The 24,110-nt window shown below is 45.8% G+C and overlaps 1 protein-coding gene across 4 annotated transcripts in view; it reads left to right on the top strand.

The window, feature by feature from the left end:
* OSBPL6 (oxysterol binding protein like 6) overlaps positions 1–24,110 on the top strand; it is a 520,623-nt gene that overhangs the window by 407,274 nt on the left and 89,239 nt on the right. For all 4 annotated transcript variants that reach the window (XM_063933384.1, XM_063933381.1, XM_063933383.1 and 1 more), the window contains one exon: positions 2,524–2,689. In XM_063933384.1, the coding sequence (XP_063789454.1) occupies positions 2,524–2,689 (166 nt within the window). The remainder of the gene's footprint in view (positions 1–2,523; positions 2,690–24,110) is intronic.

Raw genomic sequence — 24,110 nt, 5'->3', positions numbered from 1 at the left:
CCATAGGTCAATGGGAAGCCTGTAGCAGTCATATCTCTTACACCTAGCATGGGGTAGATGTAAGTACTGATGATAATGCTGGTGCCTTCTCTAGCAGACTGAGGGGGGAATCCTGTACCCGCGGTCATGACCGCGGGTAATTGTATTGCCAATGTGGCATGCTCCTTCCCCGAAACCGGGACTGAGACACCCAAAGCATAATCTGCAATAACTGACCTGCTGGAGCCACAAGAACACATGGGATCAGGGACATATCCCAATCCCATGTGTCTTCACGCGATCACGGGTCAGTTTTCGGCAACTCAAAACGGACCCTAATTGGATACCGAAATAATGACCATCGGTCAAAAATTGCGATATCCTGCCATTTTGATGGATCGCACCTAATTGGATAATCCCTTGAGTGTTGGATGCGTAGCAGAGATCCGTGTGGCTCAGAATAAAGGCGGATACTTCCAATTGCGGCCGGCTTACAGAATTTTTGCAGAGTTGAGTGTGACTCAGAATCAGACTTAATATGTTTATAAAAATTGGCATTAATGCCATGCCCCATCTTGTTACAATGCGGTTTTTGTGATTCTGGGTTCCGGTTGGACAGCGTCGGATGAGGATGACTCAAGTCAAAATGTAAATCTTTATATATGAAGCGTGGATGTATAATGCATTATGCAGTCTCACACTGGCTTTCCATACAGCACAGCAAAATGAAAGCAGGATTGGGCACACACCACCACAACTACCACCTTCCATTGCAGACTACTAAAGTCGCTTCCAAACACTGGGCCTGATTCCGATGAGGTCACTAATGCCTATGCAGCTGCAACATTATAAGCTACAGGACTGCGAGGCAATGCAAGTGTAGCAGCCACCCAGAAAAAAACAGACACGCCCACCAGAGCCATCGCAACATCTCAGCAAAGGCGTACTCCATCGCAACCACCGCACAGATGGGAGGACCATTGACTCCTTGGGGGGAGATTCAAATGTTTGAAAAGTCGGTTGGGTGTCTGTTTTTTCCTGTCTACTAGGAAAAAACAGACACCCAACTGACTTTTCAAACATTTGATTTCCCCCCCTTGAGTGTGTCAGTGGTCTTGTAAAATGGCTGTGGGAGCTGCAACGCTGGGCGCCATATTTTCTGCATGCGAGATCACACTTGCACGCCGAGATTCGATCCAAAAACAGACGCGACACATCTACGTTTTTGCCGCCAGTCCCTATAATCTCTCCAAAACGGTCCCTTCCTGTCAGTCATTTGCGATTCATTCCTCACTGTAAGCGGCATCGCAAAGGTTCCTTGGCGAGTGTGCTGTACGACACAGTCTTTTGACAGTAGCTTACCTGCATAAAAATCGGCATTGCCACCGCGTCTGAATAAGGCCACCGTTTCCGGTAGCAGAAGAAGCAAGATTGGCATGTCCATCTACTCTCCTGCCCCTATGAATCACCCACCAGTCCTGCCACCTGTACCAAGCATTACCATTACCGTTACCGTGGAGACTTCTCAGCCAATCGCATAGGCTCTGGCTTTGCTTTGCCAGGAGATTGAAACAATGGTGTCTTCCTTTAATCATCAGGACAGACAGCATGTTGGGAAGATGTAACATAATACAGGTCGAGTATCCCATATCCAAATATTCCGAAATACGAAAAATATTCTGAAATACGGAATGTTTTGAGTGAGAGTGAGATAGTGAAACCTTTGTTTTTTGATGGCTCAATGTACATAAACTTTTTTTAATACACAAAGTTATTAAAAATATTGTATTAAATGACCTTCAGGCTGTGTGTATAAGGAGTATATAAAACATAAATGCATTCTGAGCTTAGATTTAGGTCCCATCACCATGATATCTCATTATGGTATGCAATTATTCCAAAATACGGAAAAATACGATATCCAAAATACTTCTGGTCCCAAGCATTTTGGATAAGGGATACTCAACCTGTACAAAGTTATCACTTTATTTTTCTTGTTCATATTTGTCTTTCATCTACATTGTTGTATACCGTAAAAGTGGTTTTATTGGCTCTTTAAGAGTTTAAGGGGTCTATTTACTAAGCTTTGGATGGAGATAAAGTTGCTGGAGATAAAGTACCAGCCAATCGGCTCCTAACCGTCATTTTTCAAACCCAGCCTGTGGCATGACAGTTAGGAGCTGATTGGCTGGGACTTTATCTCCAGCGACTTAATCTCCATCCAAGGCTTAGTAAATAGACCCCTAATTGTAGCCAAGTGAGATGTGTTTACTGAGACATTCCTCATTTATATAGGGGGCTGTTCTGCTCATTAAAATAAAGTCTACATGTGGAAAATGCATCTTTCTGCACAGTTATTAAATCAATGATAAGCTAATTAAATATAAATGGATTGTCTATCTTTAATTCTCCCTATGCATTTTAGATTAGAGCAGAAGTAAAATATTTAATAAGGTCATATGGGACACAACTTGTACAATGGGTGGGCTGATGTAGCCTTGTGATATGATATGGATATAACCGTTTCCATTTAACGTATCATAGGTACCTCTCAGCGCTTCAATGTCCCCTATTCGTCTTCACGCCTCCAACCCGAACCTCTATGCAGATGTGGAGTTTCAAAACCTTCCAAGTCATATAACTGACGCCCTGGAGTTTGCATCGGACTATACCAAACTGCAGGAGGAGTTCTGCTTATTATCACAAAAAGGTACAGAAAATGAATGAATAGTTGTTACAAATTGATAAAATATATTTGCAAGTCAGCATTAAAAACTGAAATTTTTCTTTTTTAATCAATAAATAGATATCTCATACGTCCTAGAGGATGCTGGGGTCCACTTTATGACCATGGGGTATAGACGGTTCCGCAGGAGCTATGGGCACTCTTAAGACTTTTCAATGGGTGTGAACTGGCTCCTCCCTCTATGCCCCTCCTCCAGACCTCAGTTTTAGAAATGTGCCCAGGCAGACTGGATGCATTGTAGGGGAGCTCTACTGAGCTTCTCTGAAAAAAATTATGTTAGGTTTTTTGTTTTCAGGGAGAGCTGCTGGCAACAGTCTCCCTGCTTCGTGGGACTGAGGGGGCAGAAGTAGGAACCAACTTCCTGAAGAGTTTCATGGCTCTGCTTCTGGCTGACAGGAGACCATTAGCTCCTGAAGGGTACTGAACGCTAGCCGTGTCTAGATGCTCACTCCCACAGCACGCCGTCACCCCCTCACAGAGCCAGAAGTCAGAAGACAGGTGAGTAGAAGAAGACAGATCTTCTATCAAGAAAAGTGATGGCTGAGGTACAGCGCGGCTGGCGGGAGCGCAGCGCGCCATTGCTGCCCACACACACAGGCACTGCAGGGTGGCGCCCTGGGCAGCAAAAACACCTCTATAAACTGGCAAAAAGGGGCCATAAGATGCCCAGGCACAGCCCTACCCCCGCCAGTATAAATATTATGAAAAGTTTCTGAGGTAAAAGGGCGGAGCTTCTTCCTCAGGCAGCCAGCACACTGCTCAGTGCCATTTTCTCTCTCCTCAGGCTGCAGAGACATCGCTGGTCCTCCTTCACTTCTGACTACAAGTATCAGGGTGCAAATCAGGGGGGGACACAAACGAATTTGGTGCTTTACAAGTGTGTTTTACTGTGTAAAAAGCGCTGCATGTCAGTGGGCATTCTTTGTTCACAGGAATAAGATACTGGCGCTGGGGTTGTGAACTGGCTGCTCCTAAACTGTGTCCCTCTGACAGATATTACTGTGGGTCTGTCTCCTATAAGTCCCAGTGTGTCTGTGTGGGTGTTGTACATATGTGTAAGACATGTCAGAGGCAGGGAGTTCCTCCCCGGAGGAAACCATTTTAGGGACACAGAAGTGTAATGTGGTGGCGCTGCCGGCACACCAAGAGCCTGCATGGGTGAAAGAAATACGTGATAGTATGCATCATATCAATAGGAGATTAGATAAGTCTGAATCTGATGCTGAGTGCTGGAGAAAATCTGTGGAGGATGTGATTTTTCAGGGCTCTGTTCTTCCATCCGCAGGCGACCCCTCTGGGTCACATAAGAGACCATTTGCGAATATTGTGAATACTGATACCGACACGGACACTGATTCTTGTGTCGACGATAGTGACTCCAGAGAAATAGATCATAAATTGGCAAAAAATATACAATATATGATTGTGGCTATAAGGGAAGTTCTGGAAGTCACGGAAGCCACCCCTGTACCTCAGGAGAAGGCTTATTTCTATAAAGAAAAGAAATCTAAGGACACTTTCCCTCCTTCCCACGAGCTTAATACACTTTTTGAAGGGATGTGGGTGAATCCCGAAAATAAATTTCGTATTCCCAAGAGAATTCAGATAGCTTATCTTTTCCGGTGGAGGACAGGAAAAAATGTGAGTCACCCCCTGTGTTAGACAGTGCACTGTCCAGGTTGACAAAGAAGGTAATTCTCCCTGCACCTGGCACGGCTTCACTAAAAGAGCCGGCAGACCGAAAGATGGAAACTCCATTGAAATCCATTTATGTTGCCAATGGTACGCTGCTCAGGCCCACAATTGCGTGCGCGTGGGTGAGTCGCGCTATTGATAAATGGTCAGAAAGCGTGTCATCAGAAATTGACACAATTGATAAAGATGAGATACTCCTTAAGTTAGGGAATATAAAAGAAGCTGCCGCATACATGCTAGAAGCGATGAAAGATATTGGACTCTTGAGTTCACAAGCCACTACCATGGCAGTATCGGCTCGACGGGCGTTGTGGATTAGCCAGTGGAACGCGGATGCAGATTCCAAAAGAAATATGGAGGCTCTCCAATATAAAGGTGAGGCCTTATTTGGCGATGGACTAGATGCGTTAGTCTCGGCGGCTACCACAGGTAAGTCGACATTTTTGCCCTCTGCGCCTGCACCGGCAAAAAAGACATATCATCCGCACATGCAGTCCTTTCAGCCCAATAAATACAAAAAAGCGAGAGGGGAAAGGGAAAGAAGTCCACAGCAGCTTCAGGTTCCCAGGAGCAGAAGTCTACCCCTACTTCTGCCAAATCTTCAGCATGACGCTGGGGCTCCTTTGCGGGAGGCCGCTCGGGTGGGGGCACGTCTCAAACTGTTCAGCCAAGGTTGGATTCTGTCTGGCCTGGATCACTGGGTGTTGCAAATAGTGTCCCAGGGATACAAGCTGGAGTTTCAAGACGTTCCCTCATGCCGATTTTTCAAATCGACCTTGCCAGCTTCTCTTCCAGAAAGGGAAGCAGTAACAGCGGCAATCCAAAAATTATGTCAGGATCACGTCATAGTCCTGGTACCTTTGTTACAACAAGGGAAGGGGTTTTATTCAAGCCTTTTTGTAGTTCCGAAGCCGGACGGCTCGGTCAGACCGATCCTAAACCTGAAAAATCTGAATCTCTACTTGAAATGATTCAAGTTCAAAATGGAATCACTGAGGGCTGTGATTTCCAGTCTGGAGGAGGGGGACTACATGGTGTCGGTAGACATAAAGGATGCTTACCTGCATGTTCCCATTTTTCCTCCTCCAGGCTTATCTGAGATTCGCGGTACAGGATTGCCATTACGAATTCCAGACGTTACCTTTCGGTCTCTCCACGGCGCCGAGGGTATTCACCAAGGTGATGGCGGAGATGATGGTTCTCCTGCATCAAAAAGGAGTCAATATAATTCCTTATCTAGACGATCTCCTGATAAAGGTGAGATCCAGGGAGCAGTTGTTACAAAACATCACACTCTCCCTGTCAATACTCCAACAACACGGTTGGATCATAAATTATCCAAAGTCACAGTTGGAACCGACGACAAGATTGTCTTTTCTCGGGATGATTCTGGACACAGAAGTTCAGAGAGTATTTCTTCCGGTGGAAAAGGCTCTGGAAATCCAGAAAATGGTAAAACAGATATTGAAACCATCGAGTGTGTCGATCCATCAGTGCATTCGGTTGTTGGGGAAGATGGTGGCGGCCTACGAGGCCATACAGTTTGGCAGGTTCCATGCCAGGGTATTCCAGTGGGACCTGTTGGACAAGTGGTCGGATCCCACCTACACATGCACCTGAAGATAATCCTGTCGTCAAAAGCCAGGATTTCGCTCCTGTGGTGGTTGCACAGTTCTCACCTACTAGAGGGACGCAGGTTCGGGATTCAGGACTGGGTCCTGGTAACTATGGATGAAAGTCTCCGAGGCTGGGGAGCTGTCACTCAGGGGAAAAGCTTCCAAGGAAAATGGTCAAGTCAGGAAGCCTGCCTTTACATAAACGTGCTGGAATTGAGAGCCATTTACAACAAGCGGTACATCTTCTTCAAGATCATTCCGTGCAGATCCAGTCGGACAATGTAACAGCAGTCGCATACATAAACAGGCAGGGTGGAACGAAAAGCAGAGCGGCAATGGCAGAGGTGACGAAGATCCTCCTCTGGGCAGAAAGACATGTAAAGGCTCTGTCGGCAGTTTTCATTCCGGGAGTAGACAACTGGGAAGCAGACTTCCTCAGCAGACACGATCTCCATCCAGGAGAGTTGGGCCTCCACCAAGAAGTCTTCGCAGAGGTGACAAGTCTTTGGGTAGTTCCTCAAGTAGACATGATGGCATCTCGTCTCAACAAAAAGCTTCAGAAATATTGTTCCAGGTCGAGAGACCCTCAAGCAATAGCAGTGGATGCACTAGTGGCCCAGTGGGTATTCCAGTCGGTGTATGTCTTCCCTCCACTTCCGCTGATCCCAAAGGTGCTCAGGATCATAAGGAGTGCAAGAGTTTGAGCAATCTTCATTGCCCCATACTGTCCAAGGAGGGCTTGGTACCCAGATCTTCAGGAGTTGCTCATAGAAGATCCTCGGCTTCTTCCTCTTCGCGAGGACCTACTGCAGCAGGGGCCGTGCGTGTATCAAGACTTACTGCGGCTACGTTTGACGGCATGGCTGTTCAGCGCCGGATCCTAGCCCGTAAGGGTATTCCCAAGGAAGTCATCCCCACTACTCTACGGACTAGGAGAAAAGGATTTACCGGTAGGTTATCAAAATCCTATTTTCTCATACGTTCTAGAGGATGCTGGGGACGACATCAAGACCATGGGGTCTATACCAAAGCTCCAGTACGGGCGTGAGAGTGCGGATGACCCTGCAGCACTTATTGACCAATCTTTAGGTCCTCATCGGCCAAGGTGTCAAACTTGTAGAATTTAGCAAATGTATTTTACCCTGACCAAGTAGCTGCTCGGCAAAGTTGTAATGCCGAGACCCCCGGGCAGCCGTCCAGAAGGAGCCCACCTTCCTAGTAGAATGGGCCCTCACCGACATCGGTAACGGCAATCCAGCCGTAGAATGAGCTTGCTGAATCGTACCTCTGATACAGCGCGCAATAGTCTGCTTGGAAGCAGGACACCCAATCTTGTTGGGAGCATACAGGACAAACAAAACCTCTGTTTTCCGTATTCGAGCTGTTCTAGCGACATAAATCTTCAAAGCTCTAACCACATCTAGAGACTTAGGGGGTCATTCCGAGTTGTTCGCTCGTTGTCGATTTTCGCAATGTAGCGATTAAGGCAAAAATGCGCACTTAGTAGATTTACTCACGTCCGAATTAAGATTTTTCCTCGTTTAAGTGATCGGAGTGTGATTGACAGGAAGTTGGTGTTTCTGGGCGGAAACTGGCTGTTTTCTGGGAGTGTGCGGAAAAACGCAGGCGTGACAGGGAAAAACGCGGCAGTGTCTGGAGAAACGTGGGAATGGCTGGCCGAAAGCAGGGCGTGTTTGTGACGTCAAACCAGGAACGAAACGGCCTGAGCTGATCGCAATCTGTGAGTAGGTCTGGAGCTACTCAGAAACAGCTAAGAAATTTCTATTCGCAATTCTGCTAATCTTTCGTTTGCAATTCTGCTAAGCTAAGATACACTCCCAGAGGGCGGCGGCCTAGCGTGTGCAATGCTGCTAAAAGCAGCTAGCGAGCGAACAACTCGGAATGACCCCCTTTGACTCAGCGAACGTGTCAGTAGCAACTGGCACCACAATAGGTTGGTTTATGTGGAAAGAGGAAACCACCTTTGGAAGAAAATGTTGACGAGTTCTCAACTCTGCCCTATCTTCATGGAAGATCAGGTAAGGGCTCTTGTGGGACAAGACCCCCAATTCAGACACCCGCTTTGCGGATGCCAACGCCAAAAGCATCACCACTTTCCAAGTGAGAAACTTCAACTCTATTTCTTGAAGAGGCTCAAACCAACCCGATTGAAGGAACTGCAGCACCACATTAAGGTCCCATGGTGCCACTGGAGGCACAAATGGAGGCTGGATGTGCAGAACCCCTTTCACGAACGCCTGAACTTCTGGAAAAGGAGGCCAATTGTTTTTGAAACAAAACTTATAAGGCCGAAATCTGGACCTTGATTGACCCCAATCTAAGGCCCGCATCCACACCAGCCTGCAGAAAATGGAGAAAACGTCCCAACTCAAACTCTTCCGTAGGAGCCTTCTTGGATTCACACCAAGACACATATTTTCTCCAAATACGGAGGTAATGTTTAGACGTTACTCCTTTCCTGGCCTGAATAAGAGTGGGGATGACTTCCTTGGGAATACCCTTTTGGGCTAGGATCCGACCTTCAACAGCCATGCCGTCAAACGTAGCCACGGTAAGTCTTGATACACACACCGCCCCTGCTGTAGTACGTCCTCTCGAGGAGGAAGAAGCCGAGGATCTTCTATGAGCAACTCCTGAAGATCTGGATACCAAGCCCTCCTTGGCCAGTTTGGGGCAATGAAGATTGCTCAAACTCTTGTTCTTATTATTATTTTGAGAACTTTTGAAAGTGGAGGGAAAACATATACCGACCGAAACACCCACTGGGTCACCAGTGTATCCACTGCCATTGCTTGAGGGTCTCTCGACCTGGAACAATATCTCTGAAGCTTCTTGTTTAGACGAGATGCCATCATGTCTAATTGAGGAACTCCCCAAAGACTCGTCACCTCTGCGAAGACTTCTTGGTGGAGGCCCCACTCTCCTGGATGAAGATCATGTCTGCTGAGGAAGTCTTCTTCCCAGTTGTCCACTCCCGGAATGAAATTTGCTGACAGAGCTCTAACATGTCTTTCTGCCATGAGGAGAATTCTTGTCACCTCTGCCATTGCCGCTCTGCTTTTAGTTCCGCCTTGCCTGTTTATGTACGCGACTGCTGTTACATTGTCCGACTGGATCTGCACGGGATCTTGAAGAAGATGTACCGCTTGTAGAAGGTCGTTGTAAATGGCTCTCAATTCCAGAACGTTTATGTGAAGGCAGGCTTCCTGACTTGACCATTTTCCTTGGAAGCTTTCCCCCTGTGTGACAGCTCTCCAGCCTCGGAGACTTGCATCCGTGGTTATTAGGACCCAATCGTGAATCCCAAACCTACGTCCCTCTAGTAGGTGAGAACCGTGCAGCCACCACAGGAACGAAATCCTGGCTTTGGGGGACAGGATTATTTTCCGGTGTGTGTAGGTGGCATCCGGACCACTTCTCCAACAGGTCCCACTGGAATACTCTGGCATGAAATCGGCCAAACTGTATGGCCTCGTAGGCCGCTACCATTTTCCCCAACAACCGAATGCATTGATGGATCAACACGCTTGTTGGTTTCAATATTTGTTTGACCATTTTCTGGATTTCCAGAGCCTTTTCCACTGGAAGAAATACTCTCCATACTTCTGTGTCCAGAATCATCCCTAAAAAGGACAATCATGTCGTCGGATCCAGCTGCGACTTTGGAAAATTCATGATCCAACCGTGTTGTTGGAGTATTGACAGGGAGAGTGCGTGTTCTGCACCAACTGTTCCCTGGATCCCGTCCAGATAAGGAATTATATTGACTCCTTTTTAACGAAGGAGGACCATCATCTCCGCCATCACCTTGGTGAATACCCTTGGTGCCGTGGAGAGTCCGAACGGCAACGTCGGAAACTGGTAATGGCAATCCTGTACTGCGAATCTCAGATAAGCTTGGTGAGGAGGATAAATGGGAACATGCAAGTAATCATCTTTTATGTCTACTGACACCATAAAGTCCCCCTCTTCCTGGAAATCACTACCCTCAGGGATTTCATCTTGAACTTGAACCTTTTCAGGTAGAGATTCAGATTTTCAGGTTTAAAATCGGTCTGACCAAGCTGTCCGGCTTCGGAACTACGAAGAGGCTTGAATAAAAAAACCTTCTCCTTACTGTGCCAAGGGTACCAGGACAATGACCTGATCCTGACATAATTTTTGAAGAGAAGCTGGCAAGGTCGATTCGAAAAATCGGCATTGCGGGACATCTTGAAACTCTAGTTTGTACCCATGGGACACTATTTGTAAGACCCATTGGTCCAGGCCAGATTGAATCCAGATTTGGCTGAAAAGTTTGATACGTGCTCCCACCCGAGCGGACTCCCGCAAGGGAGCCCCAGCGTTATGCTGCAGATTTCGCAGAAGCAGGGGTGGACTTCTGCTCCTGCGATCCGGGAGACGCTGCGGATTTATTTCCTTTTCTCCTTCCCTTACCTGCAAAAAAAGGGGAGACCTTTGGCCTTTTTGTTTTTGTTGGGCCGAAAAGACTGTATGTGAGAGTGATGTGTCTTTTTCGCCGGTGTAGGAGCATAAGGCAAGAATGTCGACTTACCTGCGGTAGCTGCCGACACTAACGCATCCAGCCCATCACCAAACAAGGCCTCACCTTCATACGGGAGAGCCTCCATATTTTATTTTGGAATCTACATCAGCATTCCACTGGCGAATCCACAACGCCCTCCAAGCCAATACTTCCATGGTAGCAGTTATTGATCCCAAGAAACCAATATATTTCATGGATTCTAGTACGTACTCAGCAGCGTCTTTGAATGACCTAACGTTAGGATTATCTCGTCTCCATCTATTGTGTCAATGTCTAATGACAAGTTTTCTGACCACTTTTCAATAGCGCTACTCACCCACTCACAGACAATGGTAGGCCTGAGTAGTGTCCCATTGGCCACATCAATAAATCACCTCACTCACTTGCGGTATGTCGGCTCCTTAAGTGAAGCCATTCCAGGCGCAGGGAGAAACACCTTTTCTCTTTTATGACAGGGCCCTGTCTAAAATGCAGGGTGACTCCCACCTTTTTTGGAAAAAGGTAAGCTGCCTAAATTCCTTTTGGGAATCTGAAATTTCTTTTCAGGTTAAATCAGACCTGAGGTGGAGGGAAAATTACATTACTTCTTTAGTAAAGTAAACCCTCTCCTTGTGGTAAAAGAGGGGGCTTCGTAATTTCTAACACCTCCTTTATAGCTAAAACATGTTTTGAATGCTTTTTTTTTTGCTAACTTAGGACCTATTCCCCTGGAATCACTAGTGTCGACACAGGAATCAGAGTCCGTGTCGGTATCAGTTTGTACTACTTGTGCAAATTTGTATGTGACCCAGAAAGGTCCCTGTGGATGAAAGGCAGAACTATTAAAAATCACATCTTCAACAGATTATTTTCATTTTCTGTATGAGATTCAGTCCAACCTCTTACTGATATGATTCACACCATCATGTAACCTTTCATCCAGTCAGGCTCTTGGTGTCATATTACACCTCTGTGTCCCTAACATGTCTCCACAGAGTTCCCTGCCACAGCCATGTCACACACGTGCAGAACCACACCACAGACACTCCGGGACTTATAGGGGGACAGACCCACAGTAAAATCTGTCAGAGGGACACAGATGGGATTTGCCAGTTCACAACCCACGCCAGTAACACAATGTCTGTGAACACAAAATGCCCACTGACATTCAGCGCTTTTATAATGTTAATCACACAATTATATAGCATCAAATTCACTGTGGTCCCCCCTGTTTTGCACCCTGATACTTGTTTAGTAGTGGAGGAGGACCAGCCTTGTCTCTGCAGCCTGAGGAGAGAGAGAAAATGGCGCTGAGCAGTGTGCTGGCTGACTGAGGAGGAAGCTCCACTCTTCAATGGTGTGTTTCTCCTCAGCTTTTCTGAGGTAATTTTTTATACTTGTGGGGGTAGGACTGTGCCTCAGCAACTTATGCCCCTTATTTATGCCAGTTTCCATAGGTTTCATGCTGCCCGGGGCGCACCCCCCCCCCCCCGCGCCCTGCACCCTGCAGTGCCTGTGTATGTGTGGGCAACATGGCGTGCTGCGCTCCCGCCGTCACTTTCTTGATTGAAGATCTGTCTTCTAACACTCACCTGCCTTCTGACTTCTGGCTCTGTGAGGGGGTTGACGGCGTGCTGTGGGAGTGAGCATCTAGGCACGGCTAGCGTTCAGTTCCCTTCAGGAGACAATGGTGTCCTGTCAGCCAGAAGCAGAGCCATGAAACTCTTTAGGAAGTTGGTTCCTACTTCTGCCCCCTCAGTCCCACGAAGCAGGGAGTCTGATGCCAGCAGATCTCCCTGAAAATAAAAAACCTAACATAAGTCTTTTCAGAGAAACTCAGTAGAGCTCCTCAGGGTGCATCCAGTCGACCTGGACACATTTCTAAAACTGAGGTCTGGAGGAGGGGCATAGAGGGAGGAGCCAGTTCACACCCAATGAAAAGTCTTTAGAGTGTCCATGTCTCCTGCGGATCCCGTCTATACCCCATGGTCTTGATGTCGTCCCCAGCATCCTCTAGGACGTATGAGAAAACAGGATTTTGATACCTACCGGTAAATCCTTTTCTCCTAGTCTGTAGAGGATGCTGGGCGCCCGTCCCAGTGCGTTCTTTACCTGCGGTTTTGTTTATTAGAGTTACACATGTTGTGTTTTATTAGTTTCAGCATGTTTGCTGTAATTGGTTCATGCCTGTTGGCGTGTGTTATGTTGAATGCCATGTTGTGTGGCATGGTTGAGGTGTGAGCTGGTATGTATCTCACCATTAGTATTAAAGTAAATCCTTTCCTTGAAATGTCCGTCTCCCTGGGCACAATTCCTATAACTGAGGTCTGGAGGAGGGGCATAGAGGGAGGAGCCAGTTCACACCCTTTGAAAAGTCTTAAGAGTGCCCATGGCTCCTGCGGAACCGTCTATACCCCATGGCCATGAAGTGGACCCCAGCATCCTCTACGGACTAGGAGAAAAGGATTTACTGGTAGATATCAAAATCCTGTTATTAGCAACATTCAAAACAAAACACTTTCTGGCGTAACATAATGTTAGGGTCTCCTGCTCTGTGCTGCCACGTCATCATGGCCACCGGGAGACAAGTGATAGCGGAGTAACCTGAGCGTAGCTGATACTCCGGTTCGGGTCTTTTGCTGTGCAGTGGTTACAGGCTCTGTGCACGGCAGGGGATCCGGTGCTGGTTTTTGTGCTCACAGTCTGTGAGGTCTGAGTGGGGCGTGGACAGCACCTGCTATATAAACCCTCTTCTCAGGTTAGGCAGATGCTGCTGAATCTTTGTTGGTTAGTCAGTTCCTGAAAGCTAGCTAGTACTGTGTAAACTTTGTATTTGTTGCTTACTGCAAATAGGCCTTGGGATTTGGTATTACACTCTGCCAATCCAGACCTAGCAGTAAGACTGGAGTCAGTCGTTTAACCTGCTGAGGTTCTTTTGCTACTCTGTGAACCTAGCAAGTTTGCGGCTGTATTCTCAGACTTGCCTGCCAAAATCCTTTCTCACTGTGCAAGGTGTTCAGGTGTCAGTTTAGTGGCAGTAAGCTGAACCAGTGCACTGCAAGTGAGGACTAGGATTGTGGAGACTCTCCTTGTGTCTATTATTCCATCTCTGACCAAGGAGTTTACTGCCACACCCGTTGGTAACCCTTTAGGGTTTTGCTGTTGCCCTTAGCAACAGCATTTCGGGTTCTCTACGTATTAAATCACAACATCTCGCTTCTTTCCATCTGAGCATTCCTAATACTAGGGAGACACCCAGTTTCTTAGCCTTTGGGCTTCTCTGTTCACTTTGTGTTTATTTTGTTACCCTATCACCTTCTATGTATGTAATGTCATATTCCCCAGTCTGTCTGTGAGTTCATTTGTTTTGCATCCCTCTCCGTTCAGACACCAGTACATTCCTGCTGGCACTGGTGTGCATAACACATATATTCAACTAAGTTTTTGACTTTTTGAGGTCGAAAGGGGTTCCGACCTATTCAGTCCCAAGCATTTTTATTCGACAAGTCGGGAAATTCTAGTTGTCGAATAGTACGTGAATCGGCGGTATAGCTGCTGATTCACGTACTTCTGAGGAAAACGAGGCCAAATTCGACAGGTTTTGGCCCCGTTTCTGACCATCTCAGTTCGACTTAAAAAAAAAAGTCGCACTGCTATGAGGGACCTGAGAGGAGGAGAGGGGGGAGTGCCGCGGGCAGAGGGAGGACAGCAGCGCTACAGCACAGCGCTGCAGAAGGATGTCATAGCTACCGCTCACGGCAGCGTCCACCCGGCGTCAGCAAGTGAGGTCCCGCTTGCCGGAACCGGGTGGACGCTGCCGTGAGGTCTGGCGGCTGTGCCACATCCTCCTGCAGCGCTGCTGTGCCCCGTCTGCCCGCGGCTCTCCTCCTTCTCCTGTCCCTCATTTCAATTCGACTTTTTTAAAGTTGAATTGAGATGGGCATTGAATAGCCCTTGTCGGATCCATTCCGACAAATGCATGTCGGAATGGATCCGACCCTAATTGAATATACCCGTTAAAGAGTTAAAGGGGAGTGTTTCAAACTTTCTGAAAGGGACGAGTGGCGAAGTTGTCCCTATCAACCGTTCAGCCGCTAATTATCTTTTTATTATTTTTAATTGTCTTTATATGAAAATTTTAAGATGTTATACAAAACAAGACATACAGAAAAAAAATGAGCGCTATGTGAAATTGTCTATTTAATAAAAAAGCAAATGTTAGCAAATGGATCATTTATCATTCACAACTTATTTACTATTAACTACCATATTAACTACTACTATTAACTAGTGATGTGCACCGGAAATTTTTCGGGTTTTGTGTTTTGGTTTTGGATTCGGTTCCGAGGCCATGTTTTGGATTCGGACGCGTTTTGGCAAAACCTCCCTGAAAATGTTTTGTCGGATTCGGGTGTGCTTTGGATTCGGGTGTTTTTTTACAAAAAACCCTCAAAAACAGCTTAAATCATAGAATTTGGGGGTCATTTTGATCCCATAGTATTATTAACCTCAATAACCATAATTTCCACTCATTTTCAGTCTATTCTGAACACCTCACAATATTATTTTTAGTCTTAAAATTTGCACCGAGGTCGCTGGATGACTAAGCTAAGCGACCCAAGTGGCCGACACAAACACCTGGCCCATCTAGGAGTGGCACTGCAGTGTCAGACAGGATGGCACTTCAAAAAAATAGTCCCCAAACAGCACATGATGCAAAGAAAAAAAGAGGCGCAATGAGGTCGCTGTGTGACTAAGCTAAGCGACCCAAGTGGCCGACACAAACACCTGACCCATCTAGGAGTGGCACTGCAGTGTCAGACAGGATGGCAGATTTAAAAAATAGTCCCCAAACAGCACATGATGCAAAGAAAAAAAGAGGTGCACATAGGTCGCTGGATGGCTAAGCTAAGCGACCCAAGTGGCCGACACAAACACCTGGCCCATCTAGGAGTGGCACTGCAGTGTCAGACAGGATGGCAGATTTAAAAAATAGTCCCCAAACAGCACATGATGCAAAGAAAAAAAGAGGTGCACCAAGGTCGCTGGATGGCTAAGCTAAGCGACACAAGTGGCCGACACAAACACATGGCCCATCTAGGAGTGGCACTGCAGTGTCAGGCAGGATGGCACTTCAAAAAAATAGTCCCCAAACAGCACATGATGCAAAGAAAAATGAAAGAAAAAAGAGGTGCAAGATGGAATTGTCCTTGGGCCCTCCCACCCACCCTTATGTTGTATAAACAGGACATGCACACTTTAACAAACCCATCATTTCAGCGACAGGGTCTGCCACACGACTGTGACTGAAATGACTGGTTGGTTTGGGCCCCCACCAAAAAAGAAGCAATCAATCTCTCCTTGCACAAACTGGCTCTACAGAGGCAAGATGTCCACCTCCTCATCGTCCGATTCCTCACCCCTTTCACTGTGTACATCCCCCTCCTCACAGATTATTAATTCGTCCCCACTGGAATCCACCATCTCAGGTCCCTGTGTACTTTCTGGAGGCAATTGCTGGTGAATGTCTCCACGGCGGAATTGATTATAATTCATTTTGATGAACATCATCTTCTCCACATTTTCTGGAAGTAACCTCGTACGCCGATTGCTGACAAGGTGAGCGGCTGCACTAAACACTCTTTCGGAGTACACACTGGAGGGGGGGCAACTTAGGTAAAATAAAGCCAGTTTGTGCAAGGGCCTCCAAATTGCCTCTTTTCCCTGCCAGTATACATACGGCCTGTCTGACGTGCCTACTTGGATGCGGTCACTCATATAATCCTCCACCATTCTTTCAATGGTGACAGAATCATATGCAGTGACAGTAGACGACATGTCAGTAATCGTTGGCAGGTCCTTCAGTCCGGACCAGATGTCAGCATTCGTTCCAGACTGCCCTGCATCACCGCCAGCGGGTGAGCTCGGAATTCTTAGCCTTTTCCTCGCACCCCCAGTTGCGGGAGAATGTGAAGGAGGAGCTGTTGACGGGTCACGTTCCGCTTGACTTGACAATTTTCTCACCAGCAGGTCTTTGAACCTCTGCAGACTTGTGTCTGCCGGAAAGAGAGATACAACGTAGGTTTTAAATCTAGGATCGAGCACGGTGGCCAAAATGTAGTGCTCTGATTTCAATGGATTGACCACCCGTGTATCCTGGTTAAGCGAATTAAGGGCTCCATCTACAAGTCCCACATGCCTAGCGGAATTGTTCTGTTTTAGCTCCTCTTCAATGTCTCCAGCTTCTTCTGCAAATGCCTGATGAGGGGAATGACCTGACTCAGGCTGGCAGTGTCTGAACTGACTTCACGTGTGGCAAGTTCAAAGGGTTGCAGAACCTTGCACAACGTTGAAATCATTCTCCACTGCGCTTGAGTCAGGTGCATTCCCCCTCCATTGCCTATATCGTAGGCAGATGTATAGGCTTGAATGGCCTTTTCCTGCTCCTCCATCCTCTGAAGCATATAGAGGGTTGAATTCCACCTAGTTACCACCTCTTGCTTCAGCTGATGGAGGGGCAGGTTCAGGTGCTGATGCTCCAGTCTTCGGCACGCGGTGGCTGAATGCCAAAAGTGGCCCGCAATTCTTCGGGTGACCGACAGCATCTCTTGCACGCCCCTGTAATTTTTAAAAAAAAGTCTGCACCACCAAATTAATTGTATGTGCAAAACATGGGACGTGCTGGAATTTGCCCACATGTAATGCACGCACAATATTGGTGGTGTTGTCCGATGTCACAAATCCCCAGGAAAGTCCAATTGGGGTAAGCCAATCTGCGATGATGTTCCTCAGTTTCCGTAAGAGTTTATCAGCTGTGTGCTTCTTTTGGAAAACGGTGATACAAAGCGTAGCCTGCCTAGGAACGAGTTGGCGTTTGCGAGATGCTGCTACTGGTGCCGCTGCTGCTGTTGTTGCTGCGGGAGGCAATACATCTACCCCGTGGGCTGTCACAGTTATATAGTCCTGAGTCTGCCCTGCTCCACTTGTCCGCATGTCCGTGGTTAAGTGGACATTGGGTACAACTGCATTTTTTAGGACACTGGTGACTCTTTTTCTGATGTCTGTGTACATTCTCGGTATCGCCTGCCTAGAGAAGTGGAACCTAGATGGGATTTGGTACCGGGGACACACTACCTCAAGAAATTCTCTAAGTCCCTGTGAATTAACGTCTAACACCAACACAGCCAAGGCCTGAGTTATACGCTTTGCAACAGGATGACTGCTGTGATATTTCATCTTCCTCGCAAAGGACTGTTGGACAGTCAATTGCTTACTGGAAGTAGTACAAGTGGTCTTCCGACTTTCCCTCTGGGATGACGATCGACTCCCAGCAGCAACAACAGCAGCGCCAGCAGCAGTAGGCGTTACACTCAAGGATGCATCGGAGGAATCCCAGGCAGGAGAGGACTCGTCAGACTTGACAGTGACATGGCCTGCAGGACTATTGGCTTTCCTGTGTAAGGAGGAAATTGACACTGAGGGAGTTGGTGGTGTGGTTTGCAGGAGCTTGGTTACAAGAGGAAGGGATTTAGTGGTCAGTGGACTGCTTCCGCTGTCATCCAAAGTTTTTGAACTTGTCACTGACTTCTGATGAATGCGGTCCAGGTGACGTATAAGGGAGGATGTTCCTAGGTGGTTAACGTCCTTACCCCTACTTATTACAGCTTGACAAAGGCAACACACGGCCTGAAACCAGTTGTCCGCATTTCTGTTGAAATAATTCCACACCGAAGAGGTGATTTTTTATTTTTATTTTGACCAGGCATGTCAATGGCCATATTCATCCCACGGACAACAGGTGTCTCCCCGGGTGCCTGACTTAAACAAACTACCTCACCATCAGAATCCTCCTTGTCAATTTCCTCCCCAGCGCCAGCAACACCCATATCCTCATCCTGGTGTACTTCAACAGTGACATCTTCAATTTGACTATCAGGAACTGGACTGCGGGTGCTCCTTCCAGCACTTGCAGGGGGCGTGCAAATGGTGGAAGGCGCAACCTCTTTCCGTCCAGTGTTGGGAAGGTCAGGCATCGCAACCGACACAATTGGACTCTCCTTGGGGATTTGTGATTTAGAAGAACGCACAGTTCTTTGCTGTGCTTTTGCCATCTTAACTCTTTTAAGTTTTATAGCAGGAGGATGAGTGCTTCCATCCTCAGGTGAAGCTGAACCACTAGCCTTGAACATAGGCCAGGGCCTCAGCCGTTCCTTGCCACTCCGTGTCGTAAATGGCACATTGGCAAGTTTACGCTTCTCCTCAGACGATTTTGATTAAGATTTTTAAGTCATTTTACTGAGCTTTATTTTTTTGGATTTTACATGCTCTCTACTATGACATTGGACATCGGTCTTGGCAGACGACGTTGATGGCATTTCATCGTCTCGGCCATGACTAGTGGCAGCAGCTTCAGCATGAGGTGGAAGTGGATCTTGATCTTTCCCTATTTTACCCTCCACATTTTTGTTCTCCATTTTTTAACGTGTGGAATTATATAGAAACATAGAAACATAGAATTTGACGGCAGATAAGAACCACTTTTCCCATCTAGTCTGCCCCTTTTTTATTTTATCCTTTAGGCAATCTCAACCCTTTTTTAACCTTAATTCTTTGTAAGGATATTCATATGCCTGTCCCAAGCATGTTTAAATTGCCCTACAGTCTTAGCCTCTACCACCTCTGATGGGAGGCTATTCCACTTATCCACTACCCTTTCTGTGAAGTAATTTTTCCTTAAATTTCCCCTGAACCTCCCCCCCTCCAGTCTCAATGTATGCCCTCAAGTTCTAATTCTTCTTTTCCTTTGAAGAATGTTTCCCTCCTGAACTTTGTTAAGACCCTTGATATATTTGAAAGTTTCTATCATGTCCCACCTTTCCCTTCTCTCCTCCAAACTATACATGTTAAGATCTTTTAGCCTTTCCGGGTAAGTTTTGTGATGTAGGCCATGCACCATTTTAGTTGCCCTTCTTTGTACACTCTCTAATGTATTTATATCCTTCTGGAGATAGGGTCTCCAGAACTGGACACAGTATTCCAGATGGGGCCGTACCAATGACCTATACAGTGGCATTATCACTTCTTTTTTCCTGCTACTGATTCCTCTCCCTATGCAACCAAGCATCTGACTTGCCTTTCTCATTGCTTTGTTGCATTGCTTTCCTGCCTTCAAGTCACTTGAAATAGTGACTCCTAAATCTCTTTCCTCCTCAGTAGTTTCCATTATAGTACCCTTGATACTATACTTAGCCTTTGGGTTTTTGAGACCCAAGTGCATGATTTTGCATTTTTTAGCATTAAACTGTAGTTGCCACGTTCTTGACCATTTCTCAAGCCTACCTAGGTCATTAATTATTTGTTTGACCCCTCCCGGTGTGTCTACCCTGTTGCATATCTTTGTATCATCTGCAAAAAGGCATATCTTCCCTTCAATACCATCTGCAATGTCACCAACAAAGATATTAAAGAGAACTGGACCAAGTACAGATCCCTGGGGTACTCCACTGGTAACATTTCCCTCCATAGATTGCACTCCATTAACTACGACTGTCTGTTTCCTATCCTGCAACCAGGTTCTTATCCATTTAACTGATTTATAATCCACCCCCAGGCTTTCAAGTTTATTTAGCAGTCTGCGATGTGGGACAGTGTCAAATGCCTTACTAAAGTCTAGATATGCTACATCTGCAGCTCCCCCTTGATCTATTATTTTCATCACAGAGTCAAAAAAGTCTATAAGATTTGTTTGGCATGATCTCCCACCAGTAAATCCATGCTGTTTTGGATCCTGTAAGTTGTTTGATTTAAGATATTCCACTACTCTTTCTTTTAATAGTTTTTCCATTACTTTCCCTACTACTGATGTAAGGCTTACTGGTCTGTAGTTACTTGCTTCTTCCTTGCTTCCACTTTTGTGCAGTGGAACTACATTTGCTCTTTTCCAGTCCTCTGGAATAGCACCTGTATTTAGTGACTGGTTAAATAATTCTGTTAAAGGTGTAACCAGCACATCTTTTAGCTCTTTGAGTATCCTTGGGTGTATCCCATCTGGTACCATTGATTTATCCACTTTTAGTTTTGAAAGTTCTGTTAGGACCTTCTCCTCTGTAAATGTATTTTCATCTACCTTATTTTTTTGAATGTCCTTGCAACTTAACTGTGGCCCCATCCCTTCTTCTGTAGTAAATACTGAGCAAAAATAATTATTTAGGTGATCTGCTATTGCCTTGTCTCCCTCCACCAAATGCCCACTCTCTGTCTTAAGTCTTATTATTCCTCCATTTGATTTTCTCCTTTCACTTATATACTTAAAAAAAGTTTTGCCCCCTTTTCTACTGACTGGGCCATATTCTCCTCAGCTTCTGCCTTTTCACGTCTGATCACTTTCTTAGCATCCTTCCGTCTGCCCAGATATACCTCTTTGTCGTTATTATTTTGAGTCTGTTTGTATTTCCTAAAAGCCATCTTTTTTGCTTTCACACTAGTTGATACTTCTTTTGTGAACCACACTGGCTTCCTTTTCCTGGTGCTTTTCCTAACCATTTTGATACAAAGGTCTGTTGCACTTAGCATTGCACTTTTCAGTTTTTTCCACCTCTCCTGCACTCCTTCCAAGTTCCTCCAGTCTGCCAATGAATCACTTAAACATCTCCCCATTTTTGCAAAGTCAGCATTTCTAAAATCCAACACCTTTGTTTTTGTGTGACAGGAGTTGGATCCTGTCTTTATACTAAACCATACTGCTTGATGATCACTGGATCCCAGGTGCTCACCCACATATATATCAGATATCCTATCACCATTTGTAAGAATTAGATCTAATATTGAGTCTTTGCGAGTGGGCTCCCTCACCAATTGCTTGAGAGATGCTCCCTGTATGGAATGTAGAAATTTGCCACTTGTAGCTGAACTTGCAAAAGACCCCTCCCAATTTACATCAGGTAAATTAAAGTCTCCCATGATTATGACTTCTCCCTTAAAAGCCATTTTAGAGATGTCCAACAATAGGTTCCTGTCCAAATCCTGCCCCTGGCCTGGTGGTCTTTAGATCACCCCAATGCGAATAATGTCCTTCTTCCCAGTTTCTATGGTGACCCAAAGGGCCTCAGTTTTGGCTTCAATATTTTGTATTAAAGTAGCATTTATGCTTTTTTTCACATACATTGCTACCCCTCCTCCTATTTTTCCTATTCTATCTTTCCTAAATAAATTGTATCCTGGTATAGCTAAGTCCCAGTCATGATTCTCATTGCACCAAGACTCTGTAATTGCCACAAAATCCAGGTTATCCCTTGTCATTATCGCAATTAGCTCTGGAATTTTGTCTCCTAAGCTCCTAGCATTTGCACACATAGCTTTAAGAATTTTGTCTGTGCATTTGTTATTAGTAGCCATGTCCAGAGCGTACAAAATAAATGACAAGTTTAAAGTTGAAATTACCTGTTTCGGGATGTTGCTCAGTATTGGTTTTCTTTTACTAATCGGTAATCATACTCTGTCCTTTACACCATGACTACACCTTACTAAATATAAATATATAGTACACCTGACCACAATGGGTAAATGTTCAAAGGAGGTAAACACCAGTCAGTATGCAATAATAAAATGTTTCACCGAGCAACTTCCCCACACATGCAATGACATTTACAAGAAATCATTACATCAAGAAACATACATAAGTTTGCTTAAGAGAGAACTGTAGTTCAGATTGGGGATGCCTTTTCATAGGTTTTTAAAAACAGATAATATGCATAAGATGAATTACATACTTTTGAGGCATTAAGGCAGTCCTTTTGTGGTAGTGTTGGTGTGTTGATGTTTCCCTTCTGTTTTCCTTCGGTTTAACGCAGGTATAACGCTATTTTTATAATAACACTTTTATGTCAGCACTTCTATGTAAGCACTACCAGCCGAGTAATATATCAATAGCAATGGCCTACTACTATATATACTGCGCACAACTGAAATGCACCACAGGTATGGATGGATAGTATACTTGACGACACAGAGGTAGGTAGAGCAGTGGCCTTCTGTACCGTACTGCTATATAGTATATACTGGTGGTCAGCAAACTGTGCAAAACTGAAATGCACCACAGGTATGGATGGATAGTATACTTGACGACACAGAGGTAGGTAGAGCAGTGGCCTTCTGTACCGTACTGCTATATAGTATATACTGGTGGTCAGCTAACTGTGCAAAACTTAAATGCACCACAGGTATGGATGGATAGTATACTTGACGACACAGAGGTAGGTAGAGCAGTGGCCTACTGTACCGTACTGATATATAGTATATACTGGTGGTCAGCAAACTGTGCAAAACTGAAATGCACCACAGGTATGGATGGATAGTATACTTGACGACACAGAGGTAGGTAGAGCAGTGGACTACTGTACCGTACTGCTATATATATAGTTATACTGGTGGTCAGCAAAATTCTGCACTGTACTCCTACTATATACTACAATGCAGCACAGATATGGAGCGTTTTTCAGGCAGAGAACATATAATACTGGTGGTCACTGGTCAGCAAAACTCTGCACTGTCCTCCTACTATATAATACTGCTGGTCCCCAGTCCCCACAATAAAGCAATTAGCACACTGAGCACAGATATTTGCAGCACACTGAGCACAGTCAGATATGGAGCGTTTTTCAGGCAGAGAACGTAGATATTTGCACTTGCAGCACACTGAGCACAGATATTTGCAGCACACTGAGCACAGATATTTGCAGCACAATTTGCAGCCCACTGAACATAGAAACTGAGAGGACGCCAGCCACGTCCTCTCACGATCTTCTCCAATGCACGAGTGAAAAATGGCGGCGACGCGCGGCTCCTTATATAGAATACAAATCTCGTGAGAATCCGACCGCGGGATGATGAAGTTCGGGCGCGCTCGGGTTAACCGAGCAAGGCGGGAGGATCCGAGTTGCTCGGACCCGTGAAAAAAAAGGTGAAGTTCGGGCAGGTCTGAATTAGCCCCATTGTCCCTTAACACTGATGTCATGTATTCTGTATGCCTGACCTGTTTAACCACGTGTGTTGAGCCTCATGATTTAGATCATATAGGTTTCAATTCTAATGGTTGTCTGATAACTGCGTACACTTGTACAGATGTGTCCTCACACAGCTAGCTTCAGTACACCATGCGGCACGAGACACTTGGCATGAGTGAGCCTCTAGGTCCTGCTAGCGCCGACTGCCTTTTCCATACAAAAATGCATCTTGGTCGCAATGTGATGTGACTAGGATGCATCAGGAGACTGCATTGGATAATTTCATACATTATGTGACACTTGTATATCTTTGTGCAAAGGAAAACGGAACTTGGCGCTGAAAAAAGTCGCGGCTGCACTTCGTATGCAGAGTCAGACTCAGTCGCACAGAGATATACAAGTGTATTTACAAACACAGTCTCCTGGTGCTTCCTAGTACATAACTTTCTCTTATGTCCTAGGGGATACTGGGAATCCATTTAGTACCATGGGTATAGATGGGTCCACTAGGAGCCGTGGGCACTCTA

The sequence above is a fragment of the Pseudophryne corroboree genome, chromosome 7 (genome assembly GCF_028390025.1).
Source record: "Pseudophryne corroboree isolate aPseCor3 chromosome 7, aPseCor3.hap2, whole genome shotgun sequence".
In the NCBI taxonomy this organism is placed as follows: Eukaryota; Metazoa; Chordata; class Amphibia; order Anura; family Myobatrachidae; genus Pseudophryne; species Pseudophryne corroboree.
The sequence above is the reverse complement of the archived record's forward strand: the minus strand, read 5'-3'. Positions and strand labels throughout refer to the sequence as shown.